Source organism: Gopherus flavomarginatus, chromosome 11, assembly GCF_025201925.1.
Source record: "Gopherus flavomarginatus isolate rGopFla2 chromosome 11, rGopFla2.mat.asm, whole genome shotgun sequence".
NCBI lineage: Eukaryota > Metazoa > Chordata > Testudines > Testudinidae > Gopherus > Gopherus flavomarginatus.
Window position 1 is genome coordinate 17,980,775 of NC_066627.1, and position 19,804 is coordinate 18,000,578.

At 43.0% G+C, this 19,804-nt stretch overlaps 2 protein-coding genes across 2 annotated transcripts; one reads left to right on the forward strand and one right to left on the reverse strand.

Moving 5' to 3' along the window:
* The first annotated feature begins 204 nt into the window (after positions 1–204).
* On the forward strand, positions 205–1,131 carry LOC127031258 (olfactory receptor 5V1-like). Its single transcript, XM_050918014.1, has one exon. It carries the CDS (start codon positions 205–207, stop codon positions 1,129–1,131), a length of 927 nt encoding a protein of 308 aa, XP_050773971.1.
* Positions 1,132–13,757: 12,626 nt separating this feature from the next.
* Positions 13,758–18,706, reverse strand: LOC127031261 (olfactory receptor 10A4-like). Its single transcript, XM_050918017.1, has 2 exons — positions 17,755–18,706; positions 13,758–13,886 (listed from the first exon to the last, which is right to left on the reverse strand). Exons 1-2 carry the CDS (start codon positions 18,686–18,688, stop codon positions 13,837–13,839), a joined length of 984 nt encoding a protein of 327 aa, XP_050773974.1. The 5' UTR covers positions 18,689–18,706; the 3' UTR covers positions 13,758–13,836.
* Between the last annotated feature and the right edge of the window lie 1,098 nt (positions 18,707–19,804).

Below are 19,804 nucleotides of genomic sequence, written 5' to 3' on the forward strand. Positions count from 1 at the left end.
CTGTAAGTTCCAGGTATTAATATACAAGTTTCATCGCCAATGTATCTGAGTGACTCATATTCTGTAATGACTTTCCCCCCGCAAAAGAAATCATCTCTCAGGTACATTCGTATTTTCAAGTGGAACGTTTGTATATCTTATAACAAGATTACTATTAAAATGTTATTACCGTTTCTTGGAAGGAACACCACTGAATGTTGAAGCATGGAGAGACAAAATCAAACTGTGTTGAAGGAGTTCATCATCTTGGGATTTTCCAGCCTCCAGGAGATGTGGCTATCACTCTTCAGTGGGTTTTTGTTCACTTACCTCTTCACCCTATTTGGGAACACCTGCATCATCATCCTTGCCTTGGTGGACCAGAGATTCCACACTCCCATGTATTTCTTCCTTGGGAACCTGTCCTTTCTGGACATCTGTTATACCACCACGACCATCCCCCAGATGATGGTTCATCTCCTCTCAGAGAGGAGCAACATCTCCTACACAGGCTGTGTGCTGCAACTTTACTTCTTCTTTTCCTTCGTGGGCACTGAGTGCCTCCTGCTGGCAGTGATGGCCTTTGACCGCTATGTTGCCATCTGTAACCCACTGCATTACACACTGATCGTCAACAAAAGCCTTTGTCTCCAGCTGGCAGCTGCCTCCTGGGTAAGTGGCTTCCTTAACTCTGCAATACACACAGTCCTCACCTTCTGGTTACCCTTCTGTGGAGACAACCGTATTGATTACTTCTACTGTGATATCCCACCGTTGCTGGAGCTGTCATGTGGGGACACCTCTCTCAACAAACTTCTGTTGCTCTGCATTGGTCTCTTCATAGCCTGTACCCCCTTTGCCTGCATCCTTCTATCATACACTTACATTATCTCAACCATACTGAAGATGCCTTCTTCCAAGGGGAAGAGGAAGGCGTACTCCACCTGTTCATCCCACCTGACTGTGGTCCTTCTATACTATGGCAGCTCTATCTTCTCCTACCTGAGACCCAGTTCAAGTTACTCACCAAGTAGTGCCAGACTGATCTCTGTATTATATAGCATCTTAACACCAATGTTAAATCCCATCATTTATACAATGCGGAACAAGGATGTGAAAGAAGCTTTGAAATACGTGATTCATAGGATGTGAATGAATATTATTCGCTTCTTCTTCACCTGTTGCTGCCTTCAGTTTCTTCTTCTTCTTCTTCTTCTTCTTCTTCTGCAGCACCATCATCATCCAAATATTTACAAATAACTTATAGTATAAACCCACAAACAGCATTGATTCAATTCTTATTCATTTGGGAACATGATACTGTATCTGGATTTTTAATTTCCTCTTCATTTCTTACTCTCTCTTTTCTGTACACAAGCATGGCAAATTCTAAGGAATGTTGAGTGCATTGCACGAAAGACACAAAGACATTACAGCTACATTTTTATTGGTAAATGTCAGTAAACGTGGATTTCACTGTACACACAAGCAGGTCTGACTGCAGGAGCTGTGGCCACCAGCAAAGAATGCAGTGACCACATTTCTCAAGACAAAGTATCATTTAATGTTAACAGTAGGAACAAAGCTGGGCATGGACCCAGGGGGCTGAAGCAGAGCTGGGAGCTTCTCACCGCTCTGCTTCTGGTGGTGGTGGGGCTCCGGGGCTCAGGGTTTTAGTTACGGGGACAGCGCTGGGGCCAAAACCACTGCTCCCCTCATAGTTAAAGTCTCTAGCCCCGGTGCCACCTGCGGGCTGAAGACCCGAGCCCCAGCGCTCCCCTCAAGTCTAAAGCCTTGAAAGCTCACTCTATCCCTCCCAGGAGCCCTGACCTCCTTCACGCTGATGCTGTAGCCCTACTCCTCCCCTCCCCGCTAAAGCCCTGAGGCAGTAAAGTATTTGCTTGCTTGTGTGTGTGTGTGTGTTGCTGCTGCCTCATTACTTCTGGTTCCACATGGTAAGTCCAAAACTCTGGTGTTTGTATCTTTGGAAAAAATATTTACAGTAAATCCTCAGTTAGAATTTCAGATAGACTAATAATTCTGCCTCCACCTAGCTTGTTGCCAGGGCCAGCTCCAGGGTTTTTGCCACCACAAGCAGCAGAAAAAAAAAAAGCCGCAATCACAATCGGTGGCACTTCAGTGGCAGCTCCACCACCCCGCTTTCTTCTTCTGTTGCAGGTCCCTCCAAGAGCGACCAAGGGACCCGCCACCCAATTGTCGCCAAAGAGCCCAACGTGCCGCCCCTTCCCCTTGGCTGCCCCAAGCACCTGCTTGCTGAGCTGGTGCCTGGAGCTGGCCCTGCTTGTTGCAATGTATAATAATAAAAAGAATCACATACTGACAGGCAATTCACCTCAGTTTGTTCATGTGGGTGTACATTTTAAGCTGCTTATGAATTCATTTTAGGAATACACATGAATGCTCAGCGAGCTACAGAGGTTTTAAATGTGGTATTTATTATCTGTAGGTGGGGACACAGGTAGACAAGCACTCAAAAGAGTGTCTCTACATCAGAATATACACAGATACTTATCATACACATATGTACAGTATACACAGTTATTTAGTGCAATATTGTTATACTCAGACCCTCAAGTAGTTTGAAAAGTATTTAACACAGTCATTATTTTGTATATCTAATATACAGTATATTTAGTGCATACTTGATGTAGGACTGATTGAAATTCTCTGTCCTGTTGTAGGCAGGAGTTAGACTAGATGACCCTAATGGTTTTCCATTGCTTTAAAATAAAGGAATCTATGATATACATCCTGATGCTAAAATCAGATCTGCTAGCATAGACATCTGCACCTACACAGAACATGATGGATATTAAGATCTACCTCACAGAGCCATTGTGTGACACACACAATTTAGGCTTGTAAAGTTCTATCAGAATATTAGACAGAAAGTCATTCACAAGGCCTGAGACTTGGGTCAGAGGGAGATCTGGGGAAATGCTTTCAAGAGTCAGCCAAAAAATGTTGCACCAGAGAGACAGAGCAGGAAAAGAGAAAGCCTAATGGATTTCAATATAGAACTGTTGGGAATTGTTACACTATTGAAATATTGATTAAAATTGCGAGGTTTACACCCACACACAAAGCAGAGAGGTTCTGAAAAGCTTCTCATTTTCAACCACACATATATATTTTTTCTTCTAACATTTCAAATTATGAAGATATATTTTGGAGACAGCACTTTGACTAAATATTCTCATTTCTTTTTCAATCAACTTTCAATCTGGTCAAAAGATCTTGAATTTCAGAAGTTTGGTAAACAAAAATCCGTAACATTTAGATTAGAAAAGTAGATATTTTTTAAACATGATTTTTCCTACTTGTTTTCCTACAGAACAGGTCATTTCCTCCCTGCAAATAGCAACAGGTCAAAGAATAAATGAGAGCTGGAGGTGGAGAGAATCAATGAAATGCTAGTGGATTTCTCCCATTCTTCCTATTCTTCCCATTCTGACTAACTCTACTTTTCTTTCTCTAATTTCTCGGGCTATGTGAAAAGATGCTTTTCTCTACCATTTTCCTAAAGGTTTCCTTCACCACTTTGTTCCTCAGTGTGTATATTATGGGGTTCAACATTGGCATCATGACTGTGTACATGAGGGAAATCATTTGGTCACTCTCCAGGCTGTAGCTGGACTTGGGCCTCAGATAGGTGATAAGAGCAGGTCCATGGAACAAAGTGACCACCATGAGGTGGGAAGAGCAGATGGAGAGGACTTTCCACTTTCCCTCTGCCAATGGCAGCTTCAGGATGGTGGCAATAATGTAGGTGTAGGACAGGATTATCAACAGGAAAGGGCTCATGATGAACAGCCCTGACATGGCCAAGAAAATGATCTTGATCTTGGAGGTGTCCGTGCATGCCATCTTCATCACTGATGGGATGTCACAAAAGAAGTGGTGGATGTGGCTGGAGCTACAGAAGGAAAGGTTGAATATCCATGTGGTCTGAACCACTTTCACTAAGATGCTGATGACACATGAGGCTGCTGCTAGCTGAACCCCAGCCCATTCAAAATTGTTTGGTGCCTACATTGGGGCTGGAAGGAGGCACCCATCTCTGTTTGTGATCCACAGCAAAGAACCCTTCTCCTGATGTCAAGCAGATTAGGCCTTGGTGCCTAAATACCTTAAAAAAATCTGGCCCGTAGCCAACTAAACCTGGAGGTTCTGAACTTTTGTGGATATGGGCCTATGGAAATATGGAGCTAGATCTCCATCTGGTGGATATAAGTTTATTTCCATTGAAGCTGAGCTGCTCAACAAAAATGTCACATGAAATTCAATGATGATAAATGCAAAGTAATGCACATTGGAAACCCCCAGGTTTACTCGCCTATGGGCCAGATTTTTTTAGATATTTAGGCACCTGAAAAGAGTTTCGTCTGTATGAAGTGCTGCCTGATAGAGCTGATGGAAGAAAAGATCAGAAGATTGGAGATGCATGTGGAAACTCTGGTTGAGTTTAGAAGGGAGTTCGAGTGGATGATGGAGCAAAGACCTATAGAGTCTGAAGGGAAAAGCTCAGACATGTAGATGGAAGCAGGACCAAAGAACTCTGAGAGGAAACTGCTGGGTGTGGAAAGTGGACAGTGGAAGTACGCCACTAAGAGAACTAGGCAGAGGAAAAGATGAGCTAGTGAAGGAGAAATACAGCTCAGGAACAGGTTTGCGAGGTTGGAAAATGAAGAAGGAGACAGCAGGTGGTCGCTGAAGGTGAGAGGGCAAGGAAGAAGAGAAAAGCAGCTCGTCCTATAGGAAGAGGGGAAGAGTCAATGAAGATAACGGCACCAAATATGAGCGCCAGGAGGATACTGGATGGGTTGAGGAGGACTGCAAGGGTGAATAGGAATCGAGAGGACTTTCAGCCAGAGGGAACAGGGGATAGACCGGAGAATCGCACCATCACCAGGAAAAGGCAGGTCTACGTGACTGGGAACTCCTTACTGAGAAGAATAGACAGGCTTGTAACCAGAGCTGATCCAGAGAACAGAAGGGTGTGCTGTTTGCCAGGTGCTAAGATATGAGATGTGGATCTGAGGCTGAAGAGAATCCTAATGGGAATGGGAAAGAATCTGCTGATTGTCCCTCATGTGGGAACAAATGATATGGCTAGATTCTCGCTGGGAAGTATCAAGGGAGACTATGCAGGCTGGGGAATAGACTTAAGGAAATCAAGGCTCACGTGATCTTCAGTGAGATTCTGCCTGTTCCTAGAGAGGGGCAACAAAGGTGTGACAAGATTATGACTATCAACTGATGGCTCAGGCACTGGTGCTATAAGGAGGGCTTTGGGATGTATGGCCACTGGGAGGCATTAATGGACAAGGACTGTTCTTTCAGGATGGACTTCACCTGAGTAGAGAAGGACATAGACTTTTAGGATGGAGGCTCGCACCATTGTTTAAGAGAGCTTTAAACTAGGAATTAAGAGGAGATGGCTGGGAGATGTCCAGGTAATCTACATGCCAGATATTAACATTGAGAGGAAAGAAAATGAAGTAAGAAAGGATACAGCGGTGAGTAGGAGAATGGACATACGGAAGAAGGGTAGTGTAGATACCAGTCTAATAGGCGATACTGAGGGCAGAATGTCTGGGCCTAATCAGGTAAAGAATGTGAGCAAAGCCAAACAGCAAGAATTAAGATGTTTGTACACCAGTGCAAGGAGCCTAGGTAACAAAATGGAGGAACTAGAGTTACTGGTGCAGGAAGTAAAACCAGATATTGTAGGGATAACAGAAACATGGTAGAATAGTAGTCATGACTGGACATGACAGGTATTGAAGGCTATGTGCTGTTTAGGAAAGATAAAAATAAAGGCAAAGGTGGTGGAGCAACATTGTATATCGATGAGGTAGACTGTAAAGAAATAAGAAGGGATGGAATGGATAAGACACAGTCTGTCTGGGCAAAAATCACATTGGGGAAGAAAGCTACTAGAGTTGCCCCTGGGATAGTGCTTGGGGTGTGCTACAGACTGCAGGGATCTGATTTGGATATGGAAAGAGATCTTTTTAATGTTTTTAATGAAATAAATACTAATGGGAATAGTGTGATCATGGGAGACTTTAACTTCCCAGATATAGACTGGAGGACAAGTGCTAGTAATAATCATATCATAGGGCTCAGATTTTTCTGGATGTGATAGCTGATGGATTCCTTCAACAAGTAGTTGCTGAACCAACAAGGGGGGATGCCATTTTAGATTTGATTTTGGTGAGTAGTGAAGACCTCAAAGAAGAAATGGTTGTAGGGGACAACCTTGGTTGCAGTGATCATGAGCTAATTCCGTTTAAATTAAATGGAAGGACTGTCATAGTGTAATTCCCAAATCTGGACCTTAGCGTCCAAAATATGGGTACTAGCATGAATTCCCCTAAGCTTAATTACCAGCTTAGATCTGATAGGCTGCCACCAATCAGGACTTATGTAGAGCTCCTGATAGACTCTGGTCTCCCCAAACCCTTCCCTGGGAACCCCCAAGACCCAGATTCCTTGAGTCTCACAACAAAGGGAAATAAACCATTCCCTCCCCCCCTCTTTACCTCCTCCCAGATCTTTCCCGCCCTGGGTACACTAGGAGCTTACCCTGCTTCAACTTCTTGAAACACAACACCGAGGGATCAGGTTTCTCCCCCCTCTCTCCCAGAGGCAATACAGATTCAGTTCCGTGAATCTAACACAAAGAGGAAGTTTACCTTCCCCTCCCTGCTCTCTTTCCCTTCCCCCCACCAATTCCCTGGTGAGTGCAGACTCCCTTCCTTTGAGCCTTAACTAGGAGGAAAAAATCAAACAGGTCTTAAAGCAAAGCTTTTAATGAAAAAAAGAAAGAAAAAAGTAAAAGGTTTATCTCTGCAGTTTAGATGGTAAACAGTACAGGGTCTTTTAGCTTATAGAAAATGGATAAACACCCTTATCCAGAAAAAATACAATTTAAACTATTTCCAGCAGACTACACATTTGCAAATACAGAAAAACAATGTAAAAGCCTGTATTGTCTTTCTACCTTTGTACTTACAACTTGGAAACAGAAGATTAGGGAGCCTGGAGATTCTTGTGGTCCCTCTCAGAGCCCAGAGAGAGAACAGACAAAGAACAAAGAACTCACACTCAAAACTCCCTCCACCCAGATTTGAAAGTATCTTGTTTCCTGATTGGTCCTCTGGTCAGATGTTGCAGGTCACTGTTTGTTAACCCTTTATAGGTGAAAGAGACATTAACCCTTAGCTATCTGTTTATGACAAGGACAAACAAAAATAGATCTGTTACTAGGGTTTTTTATTTCATAAGGGCTACCTTTAAAGAATTAAGGTAATTAATTAGGGAAAAGGATTGGATTGAAGAACTTGTGGATCTAAAGGTGCAGGAGGCCTAGAATTACTTCAAGTCAAAGTTGCAGAAACTATCAGAAGCCTGCATCCCAAGAAAGGGGAAAATATTCAAAGGCAGTAGTTGTAGGCCAAGCTGGATGAGCAAGCATCTCAGAAAGGTGATTAAGAAAAAGCAGAAAGCCTACAAGGAGTGGAAGATGGGAGCGATCAGCAAGGAAAGTTACCTTATTGAGGTCAGAACATGTAAGGACAAAGTAAGAAAGGCCTAAAGCTATGTAGAGTTGGACCTTGCAAAGGGAATTAAAACGAATAGTAAAAGGTTCTATAGCCATATAAAGAAGAAGAAGACAAAGAAAGAAGAAGTGGGACCACAAAACACTGAGGAGGGAGTAGAGGTTTAGGATAATTTAGGCATGGCCCAATATCTAAACAAACACTTTGCCTCAGTCTTTAATGAGGCTAATGAGGAGCTTAGGGATAATAGAAGGTTAACAAATGGGAATGAGGATATGAAGGTGTCATAAACAGATAGCTAAGGGTTAATGTCTCTTACACCTGGAAAAAAGTAATCTGAAACACCTGACCAGAGGACCAATCAGGAAACAAGACTTTTTCAAATCTGGGTGGAGGGTTTTTTGTGTGTGAGTCCTTTGTTCTTGGGTCTTCTGCCTGTACTCTCTCGACTATGAGGAGTGAATTTTTCTATTTCCTACTTTCTAATCTTCTGTTTCCAAGTTGTGAGTACAAAGATGGTTTGTTGTTTTGTATTTACATGTCTATAGTTGCTGGAGTGCTTTGAATTGTATTCTTTTTGAATAAGGCTGTTTATTCATATTTCTTTTAAGCAATTGACCCTGTATTTGTCACCTTAATACAGAGAGACCATTTTTATGTATTTTTCTTTCTTTTTATATAAAGCTTTCTTTTAAGACCGGTTGGAGTTTTTCTTTAGTGGGGAACTCCAGGGAACTGAGTCTGCAGCTCACCAGGGAATTGGTGGGAGGAAGAAGTCAGGGGGAAATCTGTGTGTGTTAGATTTACTAGCCTGACTTTGCATTCCCTCTGGGTGAAGAGGGAAGAGCTTGTGTTTCCAGGACTGGAAATAGAGAGGGTGGACTCCCTCTGTTTAGATTCACAGAGTTTGCTTCTGTGTATCTCTCCAGGAACACCTGGAGGGGGGAAGGGAAAAGGTTTATTTCCCTTTGTTGTGAGACTCAAGGGATTTGGGTCTTGGGGTCCCCAGGGAAGGTTTTTGTGGGGACCAGAGTGCCCCAAAACACTCTAATTTTTTGGGTGGTGGCAGCTTTACCAGGTCGAAGCTGTTAACTAAGCTTGGAGGTTTTCATGCTAACCCCCATATTTTGGACGCTAAGGTCCAAATCTGGGACTAGGTTTATGACAGAAGGTAGATATTAACACATCCAAGGTAGAAGCCAAAGTCGATCAGCTTAATGGAACTAAATCAGGGGGCCCAGATAATCTTCATTTAAGAATATTAAAGGAACTGGCACATGAAATTGCAAACCCATTAGCATGAACTTTTAATGAATCTATAAACTCAAGGGTTGTACCATATGACTGGAGAATTGCTAACATAATTCGTATCTTTAAGAAAGGGAAAAAAGGTGATCTGGGCAACTACAGGCCTGTTAGTTTGACACCTGTAGTATGCAAGGTCCTGGGAAAAAAATGAAGGAGAAAGTAGTTAAGGACATTGAGGTCAATGGTAATTGGGACAAAATACAACATGGTTTTACAAATGGTAGATCGTACCAAACCAACCTGATATCCTTCTTTGAGAAGGTAACTGATTTTCTAGACAAGAGAAATGCAGTGGATCTAATTTACCTCAATTTCAGTAAGGCATTAGACACAGTTCCACATGCAGAATTATTAGCTAAATTGGAAAAGATGGTGTAGCACGGTGCGACTCACCCCTGCAGAACCTCATGCTGGTCTTTTTCAGAAATTAGCTCTCCAGCCGTCTGAGCGCCCTCTGCAGGCTGGTGATCCACCTTATAACTGGCCTCCGTGTCCCTCCCTGGACTCTGGTGCTCCGTTACCTGGGGTGCTGCCCCATAGCAGTACACCCCTCAGTCTCAGGGTCTCCTCTCCCTGAGAAACCCCCACCCCCTATACCCACCTTGCCTCAGTGTAAGGCTACTGCCATTCACCAACTAACCTCCATTCCCTGGGGCAGACTGCAGCGTAAGCCACTCATCACTGGCAAGGGGGGTTTGACCTGCTGCCTTCTTCTAACACCCAGTACCTCCATGGGCCTGACAGCAGGCTGGGAAGTTGCCAGCCTGGAGCTCCCCTGCTCCTCTGGCTTTTCCTCAGCCCTGCCTCACTCCCAGGTACCTCTCAATCTTCCAGCAGCCAGGCCTGTCTCCATCCACAGCTAGAGGAGAGACTACTGCCTCTGGCTGCCCTGGCCTTCTCATAAGTCCCAGTCAGTCTGTTTGGGGCAAGGCCCCAGCTGCAGCCACTTTGCACAATTAGCCAGGGCTTTTCTCCCTTCCCCAGCCCCAGCCCTCTGCAGGGGTTTTCCAACCCCTTCAGGGCTGGAGTGGGTGCTCACCCTGCTACAGAGAGGGATCAATATGAAAATTGAAAAGTGGATAAGGAACAGGTGAAAGGGGAAACTACAACAGGTCATACTGAAAGGCAAACTATCATGCTGGAGGGAGGTTACTAGTGGAGTTCCTCGGGGATCGTTTTTGGGACCAATCTTATTTAATCTCTTTATTGCTGACCTTGATACAAAAAGTGGGAATGTGCTAATAAAGTTTGCGGGTGACACGAAGATGGGTGGTATTGCCAATACAGAGAAGGACCAGGTTATCCTACAGGAAGATCTGGATGACCTTGTAAACTGCAGTAATAGTAATAGGATGAAATTTAATAGTGAAAAGTGCAAGGTCATGCATTTAGGGATTAATAACAATAATTTTTGTTATAAATTGGGGATACATCAGTTGGAAGTAACAGAGGAGGAGAAGGACCTCCAAGTATTGGTTGATCACAGGATGACTATGAGCTGCTAATGTGATATGGCCATGAAAAAACTAATGTGTTCTTGGGATGCATCAGGCAAGGTATTTCCAGTAGCGATAAGGATGTGTTAGTACCATTGTACAAGACACTGGTGAGACCTCATCTGAATACTGTGTGCAGTTCTGGTCTCCCATGTTTAAGAAGGATGAATTCATACTGGAACAGGTACACAGAAGGGCTACCAGGATGATCCGAGGAATGGAAAACCTGTCATATGAAAGGAGACTCAAAGAGCTTGGCTTGTTTAGCCTAACCAAAACAAGGCTGAGGGGAGATATGGTTGCTCTCTATAAATATACCGGAGGGATAAATACCAGGAAGGGAGAGGAATTATTTAAATTCAGTACCAATGTGGACACTAGAACAAATGGATATAAACTGGCCATCAGGAAGTTTAAACTTGAAATTAGACAAAGGTTTCTAACCATTAAAGTAGTGAAGTTCTGGAACAGCCGTCCAAGGGGAGTCATGGGGGCAAAAGACATATCTGGCTTCAAGACTAAGCTTGATAATTTTATGGAGGGGATGGTATAATAAGATAGCCTAATTTTGGCAATTAATTGATCTTTGACTATTAGCAGTAAATATGCCCAGTGGCCTGTGATGGGATGTTAGATGGGATGGGATCTGAGTTACTACAGAGATTTCTTTCCTGGGGGTCTGGCTGGTGAGTCTTGCCTACATGCTCAGGGTTTAGATGATTGCCATATTTGGGGTCGGGAAGGAATTTTCCTCCAGGGCAGATTGACAGAGGCCCTGGATTTTTTTCCCCTTTCTCTGCAGTGTGGGGCTCAGGTCACTTGCTGGAAGAGTCTCTGCACCCTGAAGTCTTTAAACCATGATTTGAGGACTTCAATAGCTCAGACATAGGTTCGGGGTTTGATACAGAAATGGGTGGGTGAGAGTCTGTGGCCTGTGTTGTGCAGGAGGTCAGACTAGATCATCATAATGGTCCCTTCTCACCTTATAGTCTATGATTCTATGAATATGGAGCCACCTTCACACCAGACTGCATGTCACCTTCTTTCTATTTGAATAATCTTTGCTTTGAGGGGTAATACTTAGAATAATCCACTTCAAAGAGTGACCGGGCTCTAAAAATAAAAAAATGCCCCAGGACATCTTTTCCTGTCTCTCTCTCTCTCTCTCTCTCTCTTTTTCACCTAAGAAGATAAAGGAACCAGCCTTTCATCTTCAAGGGAGATTCTGACCTGTGAATTTGGTCAGCCAGGCTGCTGGGAACTGGTGGAAAGGATTTTACCTTGAACCAAGTGTAGCTTGTTAAGATTAAGCTCCTAGAAAGTGTTTTATCTTTATTTCTCTTGTAACCATTATATATTTTTATGTTAATTAATTTATTTTCTCCTTTTATCCAAACAATTGAAGTGCTGTGTTTAAACTGAGCTGTTTGGTAACTCCCATTGTAGTAGCAGACTGCTGAATATTGATCTTTCACAGAGATAATGGATCTTTAATACCTGAACTTTCCAGAAGAGGGCTGGACAGTGCAGAACACATGTTTATGGGAAAATTCAGGACTGGGAGTATGTTGGGGTCACCCTGCAAGTACTAATCCAGGTTGGTGGAGGTCAGAGTGTGACTGGAGTGTGGCCCACAAACTGCAGGCGTCAGAGTTGCTGGACCAGGACTGCAGTTTCACCAGACACTAAAGGTGCTGTTAGGCTGTTTCTGAGCACCCTAGGTGGGAGCCTCAACAGCACAGGATTATGAGTCACCCAGTGTAGCTAGGCAGAGGGTGACACAACCCTTCATGAATCTGGATTGCACCTTGGAATGTGAAACCCAGGTGTAATTCCATGTGAAATGGCTGATGGAGCACCTTCATAAACTTGAGCATAGTGGTTGGGAGACTCATGTGAGAGATTCAAGTTCAATTTTTCCCTCTGTCTGAGGGGAAGAAGGGATTTAAATGATGATTTCTCAGGTGACTACCCTAACCACTGGACTTTGGGACCTGATTATCCACTGTTTGTGTGAGTTACATTTCTACAGTGTGGATCTATTCCATCCTCCCTGCCTCAATCCTTCTCTAGTGGCTGGACCACATCGAGGTATATGAATACACTTCTGGCTTTTAGCTAACAGTGGAATATTTTTTGCTCAGGCAATAGGGACTCATGTTTTCAGATCCAGAGGTCTTTAGTTCAGTTCCTGCTGCCGATGATCCACAAATGGGATAATTTACATCAGTGACACGTAGTTCTTAAAATGGTGCTGGAATGGGGAGATTCTTCCACTCATCCATTCCAAGCTTTCAGTTCCACTTTGTGCTCACATTGAACAAATGCAAGTGACGACACAGGAGGCAAAGCAAGGGAGAATGGAGCTGAGAGTATCCACATTAGAATTTAGCCAGATGAGAGTTTCGGATAAGGTATTTGGACACTCACTTCCTATTAACTGAGCATCCAAATCCCTCCAGGGTCCTTGTAAATCTCTGTCTCAATCCCTATTTCCCTTCTCTGGACAAGGAATAGTAATATGCTCTTCCTTTCACCCTTCCTTTATCTCTCCAGGCTGGGATGTTTCAAAGAAGCCTAAGGGAGTTAGGCGCTCAGTTCCCATTCAAAGACAACAAGTATCAAGGGAGACTATGCCAGACTGGGGAAGACGCTTAAGGAAATCGAGGCTCAGGTGATCTTCAGTGGGATTCTGCCAGTTCCTAGAGAAGGGTGACAAAGGTGTGACAAGATTATGGTGATCAACAGATGGCTCAGGGAGTGGTGCTATAAGGAGGGCTTTGGGATGTACGGCCATTGGGAAGCATTTATGGACAGATGACTGTTCTCTCGGGATGGACTTCACCTGAGCAAGGAGGGAAATAGACTTCTAGGATAGAGGCTCGCCGACCTGATTAAGAGAGCTTTAAACTAGAAATTTGGGGGAGATGGTTGGGAGATGTTCGGGAGATCTCCACGTCGGAATTTAACCTTGAGAGGGAAGTAAACAAAGTAAGAGGGGATACAGCCATGGACAGAAGAATTGGCATAAGGAGGAAGGGTAGTGTAGATAACAGACTAACAGGTGATGTTGGTGGTAGAATGTCCGTGCCTAACAGGGTACAGAATGTGAGTGAAGTCAAACGGCAAAAATTAAGATGTCTGTATACTAATGCTAGGAGCCTAGGGAACAAAATGGAGGAACTAGAGCTACTGGTGCAGGAAGTGAAACCAGATATTATAGAGATAACAGAAACGTGGTGGAATAGTAGTCATGACTGGAGTACAGGTATTGAAGGCTATGTGCTGTTTAGGAAAGATAGAAATAAAGGCAAAGGTGGTGGAGTAGCATTGTACATCAATGAGGAGGTTAACTGTAAAGAAATAAGAAGTGATGGAATGGACAAGACAGAGTCTGTCTGGGCAAAAATCACACTGGGAAAGAAAGCTACTAGAGCCTCCCCTGAGATAGTGCTTGGGGTGTGCTACAGACCACCGGGATCTGATTTGGATATGGATAGAGACCTTTTTAATGTTTTTAAGGAAGTAAACACTAATGGGAAATGTGTGATCATGGGAGACTTTAACTTCCCAGATATAGACTGGAGTACAAGTGCTAGCAAGAATAGTAGGGATCAGATTTTTCTGGATGTGATAGCTGATGGATTCCTTCACCAAGTAGTTGAAGAACCCACAAGAGTAGATGCCATTTTAGATTTGGTTTTGGTGAGCAGTGAGGACCTCATAGAAGAAATGGTTGTAGGGGACAAACTTGGTTTGAGTGATCATGAGCTAATTCAGTTCAAACTAGATGGAAGGATAAATAAAAATAGATCTGGGACTAGGGTTTTTGATTTCAAAAGAGCTAACTTTAAAGAATTAAGGAAATTAGTTAGGGAAGTGGATTGGACTGAAGAACTTGTGGATCTAAATGCGGAAGAGGCCTGGAATTACTTTAAGTCGCAGCTGCAGAAACTAGCAGAAGCCTGCATCCCAAGAAAGGGGAAAAAAACCATAGGCAGGAGTTGTAGACCAAGCTGGATGAGCAAGCATCTCAGAGAGGTGATTAAGAAAAAGCAGAAAGCCTACAAGGAGTGGAAGAAGGGTGGGATTAGCAAGGAAAGCTATCTTAGTGAGGTCAGAACATGTAGGGATAAAGTGAGAAAGGCTAAAAGCCAAGTAGAGTTGAACCTTGCAAAGGGAATTAAAACCAATAGTAAAAGGTTCTATAGCCATATAAATAAGAAGAAAACAAAGAAAGAAGAAGTGGGACCGCTACACACTGAGGATGGAAAGGAGGTTAAGGATAACCTAGGCATGGTCCAATATCTCAGTCTTTAATAAGGCTAATGGGGAGCTTAGGGGTAATGGAAGGATGACAAACGGTGTTAGGCCTGAATAAAGATATTGCGGACAAAACCAGGTATGCCAACCTGACCAAAGTCAGGCTAACAGAGGTTTGTGGGTAATCCCTGAGTGGAAAACACGGGAATGAGGATATGGAGGAGGATATTACCACGTCTGAGGTAGAAGCCATACTTGAACAGCTTAATGGGACAAAATCAGAGGGCCCGGACAATCTTCATCCTAGAATATTAAAGGAACTGGCGCATGAAATTGCAAGCCCGTTAGCAAGAATTTTTAATGAATCAGTAAACTCAGGGGTTGTACCATACGACTGGAGAATTGCTAACGTAGTTCCTATCTTTAAGAAAGGGAGAAAGAGTGATCCGAGTAACTATAGGCCTGTTAGTTTGACATCTGTAGTATGTAAGGTCTCCTTCAAAATTTTGAAGGAGAAAGTAGTTAAGGACATTGAGGTCAATGGTAATTGGGACAAAGTACCACATGGTTTTACTAAAGGTAGATCGTGCCAAACCAACCTGATCTTCTTTGAGAAGGTGACAGGCTATTTAGACAAAGGAAATGCGATAGACCTAATTTACCTCGATTTCAGTAAGGCATTTGACACGGTTCCACATGCGGAATTATTAGTCAAATTGGAAAAGATGAGGATCAATATGAAAATTGAAAGGTGGATAAGGAACTGGTTAAAGGGGAGACTACAACAGGTCATACTGAAGGGTTAAATGTCAGGCTGGAAGGAGGTTACTAGTGGAGTTCCTCAAGGATCGGTTCTGGGACCAATCTTATTTAACCTTTTTATTACCAACCTTGGCACAAAAAGCGGGAATGTACTAATAAAGTTCACGGATGACACAAAGCTGGGGGGTATTGCTAACACGGAGAAGGACTGGGATATCATACAGGAAGATCTGGACGACTTGGAAACTGGAGTAATAGTAATAGGATGAAATTTAATAGTGAAAAGTGCAAGGTCATGTACTTAGGGATTAATATAAGAATTTTAGATATAGATTGGGGATGCATCAGTTGGGAGCAACAGAGGAGGAAAAGGACTTTGAGGTATTGGTACATCACAGGATGACTATGAGCCGCCAATGTGATATGGCCGTTAAAAAAGCTAATGTGGTTTCAGGATGCATCAGGCGAGGTATTTCCAGCAAAGATAAGGAGGTGTTAGTACCGTTATATAAGGCACTGGTGAGACCCCATCTGGAATACTGGGTGCAGTTCTGGTCTCCCATGTTTAAGAAGGATGAATTCAAACTGGAACAGGTTCAGAGACGGGCTACTAGGATGATCCGAGGAATGGAAAACCTGTCTTATGAAAGGAGACTCAAAGAGCTTGGCTTGTTTAGTCTAGCGAAAAGAAGGCTGACGGGGGATATGCTTGCTCTTTATAAATATATCAGAGGGATTAATATTAGGGAGGGAGAGGAATTATTTAAACTTAATACCAATGTAGGTACAGGAATGAATGGGTATAAACTGGACACTAGGAAGTTTAGACTTGAAATTAGACAAAGGTTTCTAACCATTAGAGGAGTAAAGTTCTCGAACAGCCTTCCAAGGGGAGTAGTGGGGGCAAAGGACATATCTGGCTTTAAGATTAAGCTTGATAAGTTTATGGAAGGGATGGTATGATGGGAGAGCCTAATTTTGGCAACTGATCTTTGATTATCGCCAGGTAAGTATGCCCAGTGGTTGGTGATGGGATGTTGGATTGGATGGGATCTGAGTTACTGCAGAGAATTCTTTTCTGAGTGCTGGCTGGTGAGTCTTGCCCACATGCTCAGGGTTTAGCTGATCGCCATATTTGGGGTCGGGAGGGAATTTTCCTCCAGGGCAGATTGGCAGAGGCCCTGGAGGTTTTTCGCCTTCCCCTGCAGCGTGGGGCATGGGTCACTTGCTGGTGGATTCTCTGCAGCTTGAGGTCTTCAAACCACAATTTGAAGACTTCAATAACTCAGGCATAGGTTAGAGGTTTGTTATAGAAGTGGATGGGTAGGGTTCTGTGGCCTGCTTTGTGCAGGGGGTCGGAGTAGATGATCACACTGGTCCCTTCTGACCCTAGAATCTATGAATCAATGAATCTATGAATTCAGAGAGGTCTTAAAAATCACATTAACTGGAGAGGGTGGAGAGAAAAGCCACAATAATGATTTGAGGGATGGAAAAAAAATCTCTTTTGGTGAGAGACTTAAGGAGTTCAATCTGTTTAGTTTACTAAAATCAAGACCAAAAGGTTACTTGATTGCCATTTGCAAGCACATTCATGGGGAGAAAATACTGAGTAATGAAGGTCTCTTTAATCTGATGCAGAAAAGGCATAACAAGAACCCGTGACTGGAAATTAAAGCCAGACAAATTCAAATTAGAAATAAGGCATAAATTTTAAATAGGGAGGGTGATTAACTATCAGAACAAACTACCAAGGGAAGTGGATTCCCCATCTCTTAATGTTTTAGAAATACATATGGTTAGGTAACACATTTCTGAAAATGACAGGTAGAAATACATGGGGGTGTGAAGGGAGGGAATGAATTTTATGGATAGAAAGGCAGACAGGATGCCTTTTTGTATGCTTTTGAAACACAATTTTTCAGGTTCAATACAGGATTAATCAGATGAAATCCTATGGTCTGTGTTACACAGGACAGATTTGATCTAATTATCGCTACTGGCCTCAACACTGATTAATCTATAAAGGACACTTTTGAAATCAAAGCATTAGACTGTAAATGTGTTAAGGCAGAAACTGCCTGTTACTATTTGTGCGTTTGTACTGTGGATAAAACAATGACACTCTGATTTCAGCTGAAGCTTCTAGGTGCTAAAATAATAATAATAATAATAATAATAATAATAATAAAAATAATAATAATAATTATAATAATAATTATAATTATAATTATAATTATAATAATACAAAAGAGATTTGGTCCATTATTATTCTGTGGATTTGCATGTACAAGGTGCCTAATAGAAATGTTCTTAGCAGTGAGGATTTCACCTCGGCCAGGGACAGAAGTTTCTTGCCATTGTCTTCTTCAAGGCTCCCTTCACCTCTTTATTCCTCAGGGTATATATTACAGGGTTTAACAGTGGTGTCACGACTGTGTACATCAGGGAAATCATCTTATCGGTGTTTGGTGAATAGCTGGACCTGGGTTGCAAGTAGATGAAAAGGGCTGTTCCAAAAAATAATGTCACCACCATCAGATGTGCAGAGCAGGTGGAGAAGGCCTTGTGACGGCTCTCAGCTGAGGGCATCTTTAGGATGGTGGAGATGATACGGACGTAGGAGACCAGAATCAGCAGGAACGGCCCCATGATGAACAACATGGACACCCCAAACAGCATCATCTCATTCATGGAGGTGTCTGCACAGGCCAGCTTCACCACAGGCAGGATGTCGCAAAAGAAGTGATGAATTTGTTGAGGGCCACAGAAGGGCAAAGTGAAGATCCAAGTTGTTTGTGCTGTTTCCACCAGAAAACCAGTGACCCAAGAGGCAGCAGCCAGGCAGACACAGACCCTGCTGCTCATGATCAGCGTGTATTGCAAGGGATGGCATATGGCAACATAGCGGTCATAAGCCATGGTCGCCAGGAGGCAGCATTCTGTGAGGCCCAGGATGGTAAAGACATACATCTGGGCTGCACAACCCACGATGGAGATGCTTTTGTGCTCTACAAGGAGGTGCACCAACATTTGTGGGACCACACTGGTTGTGTAACACATTTCCAAGAAGGACAAATTCACCAGGAAGAAATACATGGGGGTGTGGAGGGAAGGACTGAGTTTTATCAGTAGAATAATGACTATGTTCCCCATGATGGTAAGGAGGTAGATCAATAGAAACACCAGAAACAGAAAAACCTGCAGCTCCTGGAGGTAGGAGAAAGCCACAAATGTGAATTCGGTGAGAACGGTTTGGCTTTCATTCAATTCTTCTTTTTTATATAACATCTGTAGGGAAATTATGGACAAGAGAGAGAAAGAAGAAAATGCATGAAAGTGAACAATAAGCATCAAAAATCAGATGAAAGTTGGGCACTGAATCGGTTTCTTCTTCTCGCCTTTTCTGTTTAGTTGCTCCGACTGTAAAATGTTTAGCATGAACAAATGACAGATGCAGAAGGAAATAACTCATCATTGCTTGATTCTCTGCTCTTTCAGTAACTCGTGTCATGTGATCACTGCACTCAATATGTATTCTACAGCAAGATCCAGACTAGAATATCCCAGTCCCTGGACCATTCATACCAATTAGTTGCTCTTTCACATTCCTTCTGTGTGTACTGTGTCTAAGATGGATGATGCCTGTGTATTTATTGGTTATATACAATGTGCAAAGTAGGTTGTTTGTTCTTGTAACTGAGAGAGAGGTAGTTGCTAATTATATTTCCTTACTTATAAAATCAATACATCCTACTGCAGATACAGGGTGTACTTGGGTTATGTGGATGTTGCAGTAACCCATGCAACTTCATCCTTCTCTAGTGGCTAGTTCACATAAAAGGTTTATGAGTCTGCTGCTGCTCCCACCTTAACACGACAGGCTCTGATTTTTCAAAGGAGCCTAAGACAGTGAAACCACCAAATCCCACTGAATTTCCCAGCCTTAGCTTGAGCATTAGGGGCCTATGCTTTGAGCTCTGCCCATGTGGTTCAGGAAGTAGATCATAAAATCTAAGGCTTCCAAGTGAGATTGTGTAATCCCTGTCATTGGAGGAAGCAGGCTAGACAAACACCAATCAGGGATGATCTAGATTTACTTGGTCCTGCCTAAATGTGGGAGGCTAGACTTGGTTATCTCTCTCTTACAAGCCTACATTTCCATGATTCAATGAAAATCATTGACAGAGGAACTGTCTTTTATCCTGGATCAGTGCAATGCCTAGGACAGAGCCCTCCTCTTGGTGGGAGAGTCAAAGCGCTACTGTGATTCGAGCGACGAGAAATGTCCAAAGCTAGTCCTCAAACTACCGTCAACGTGCAAGGAGAGTTGGGCAACTAATTCATTTGTGTCTTTCAAAATTTTCCCATGTTGGGCCATTAGTTGGTGTAACCCAGCATTATTGC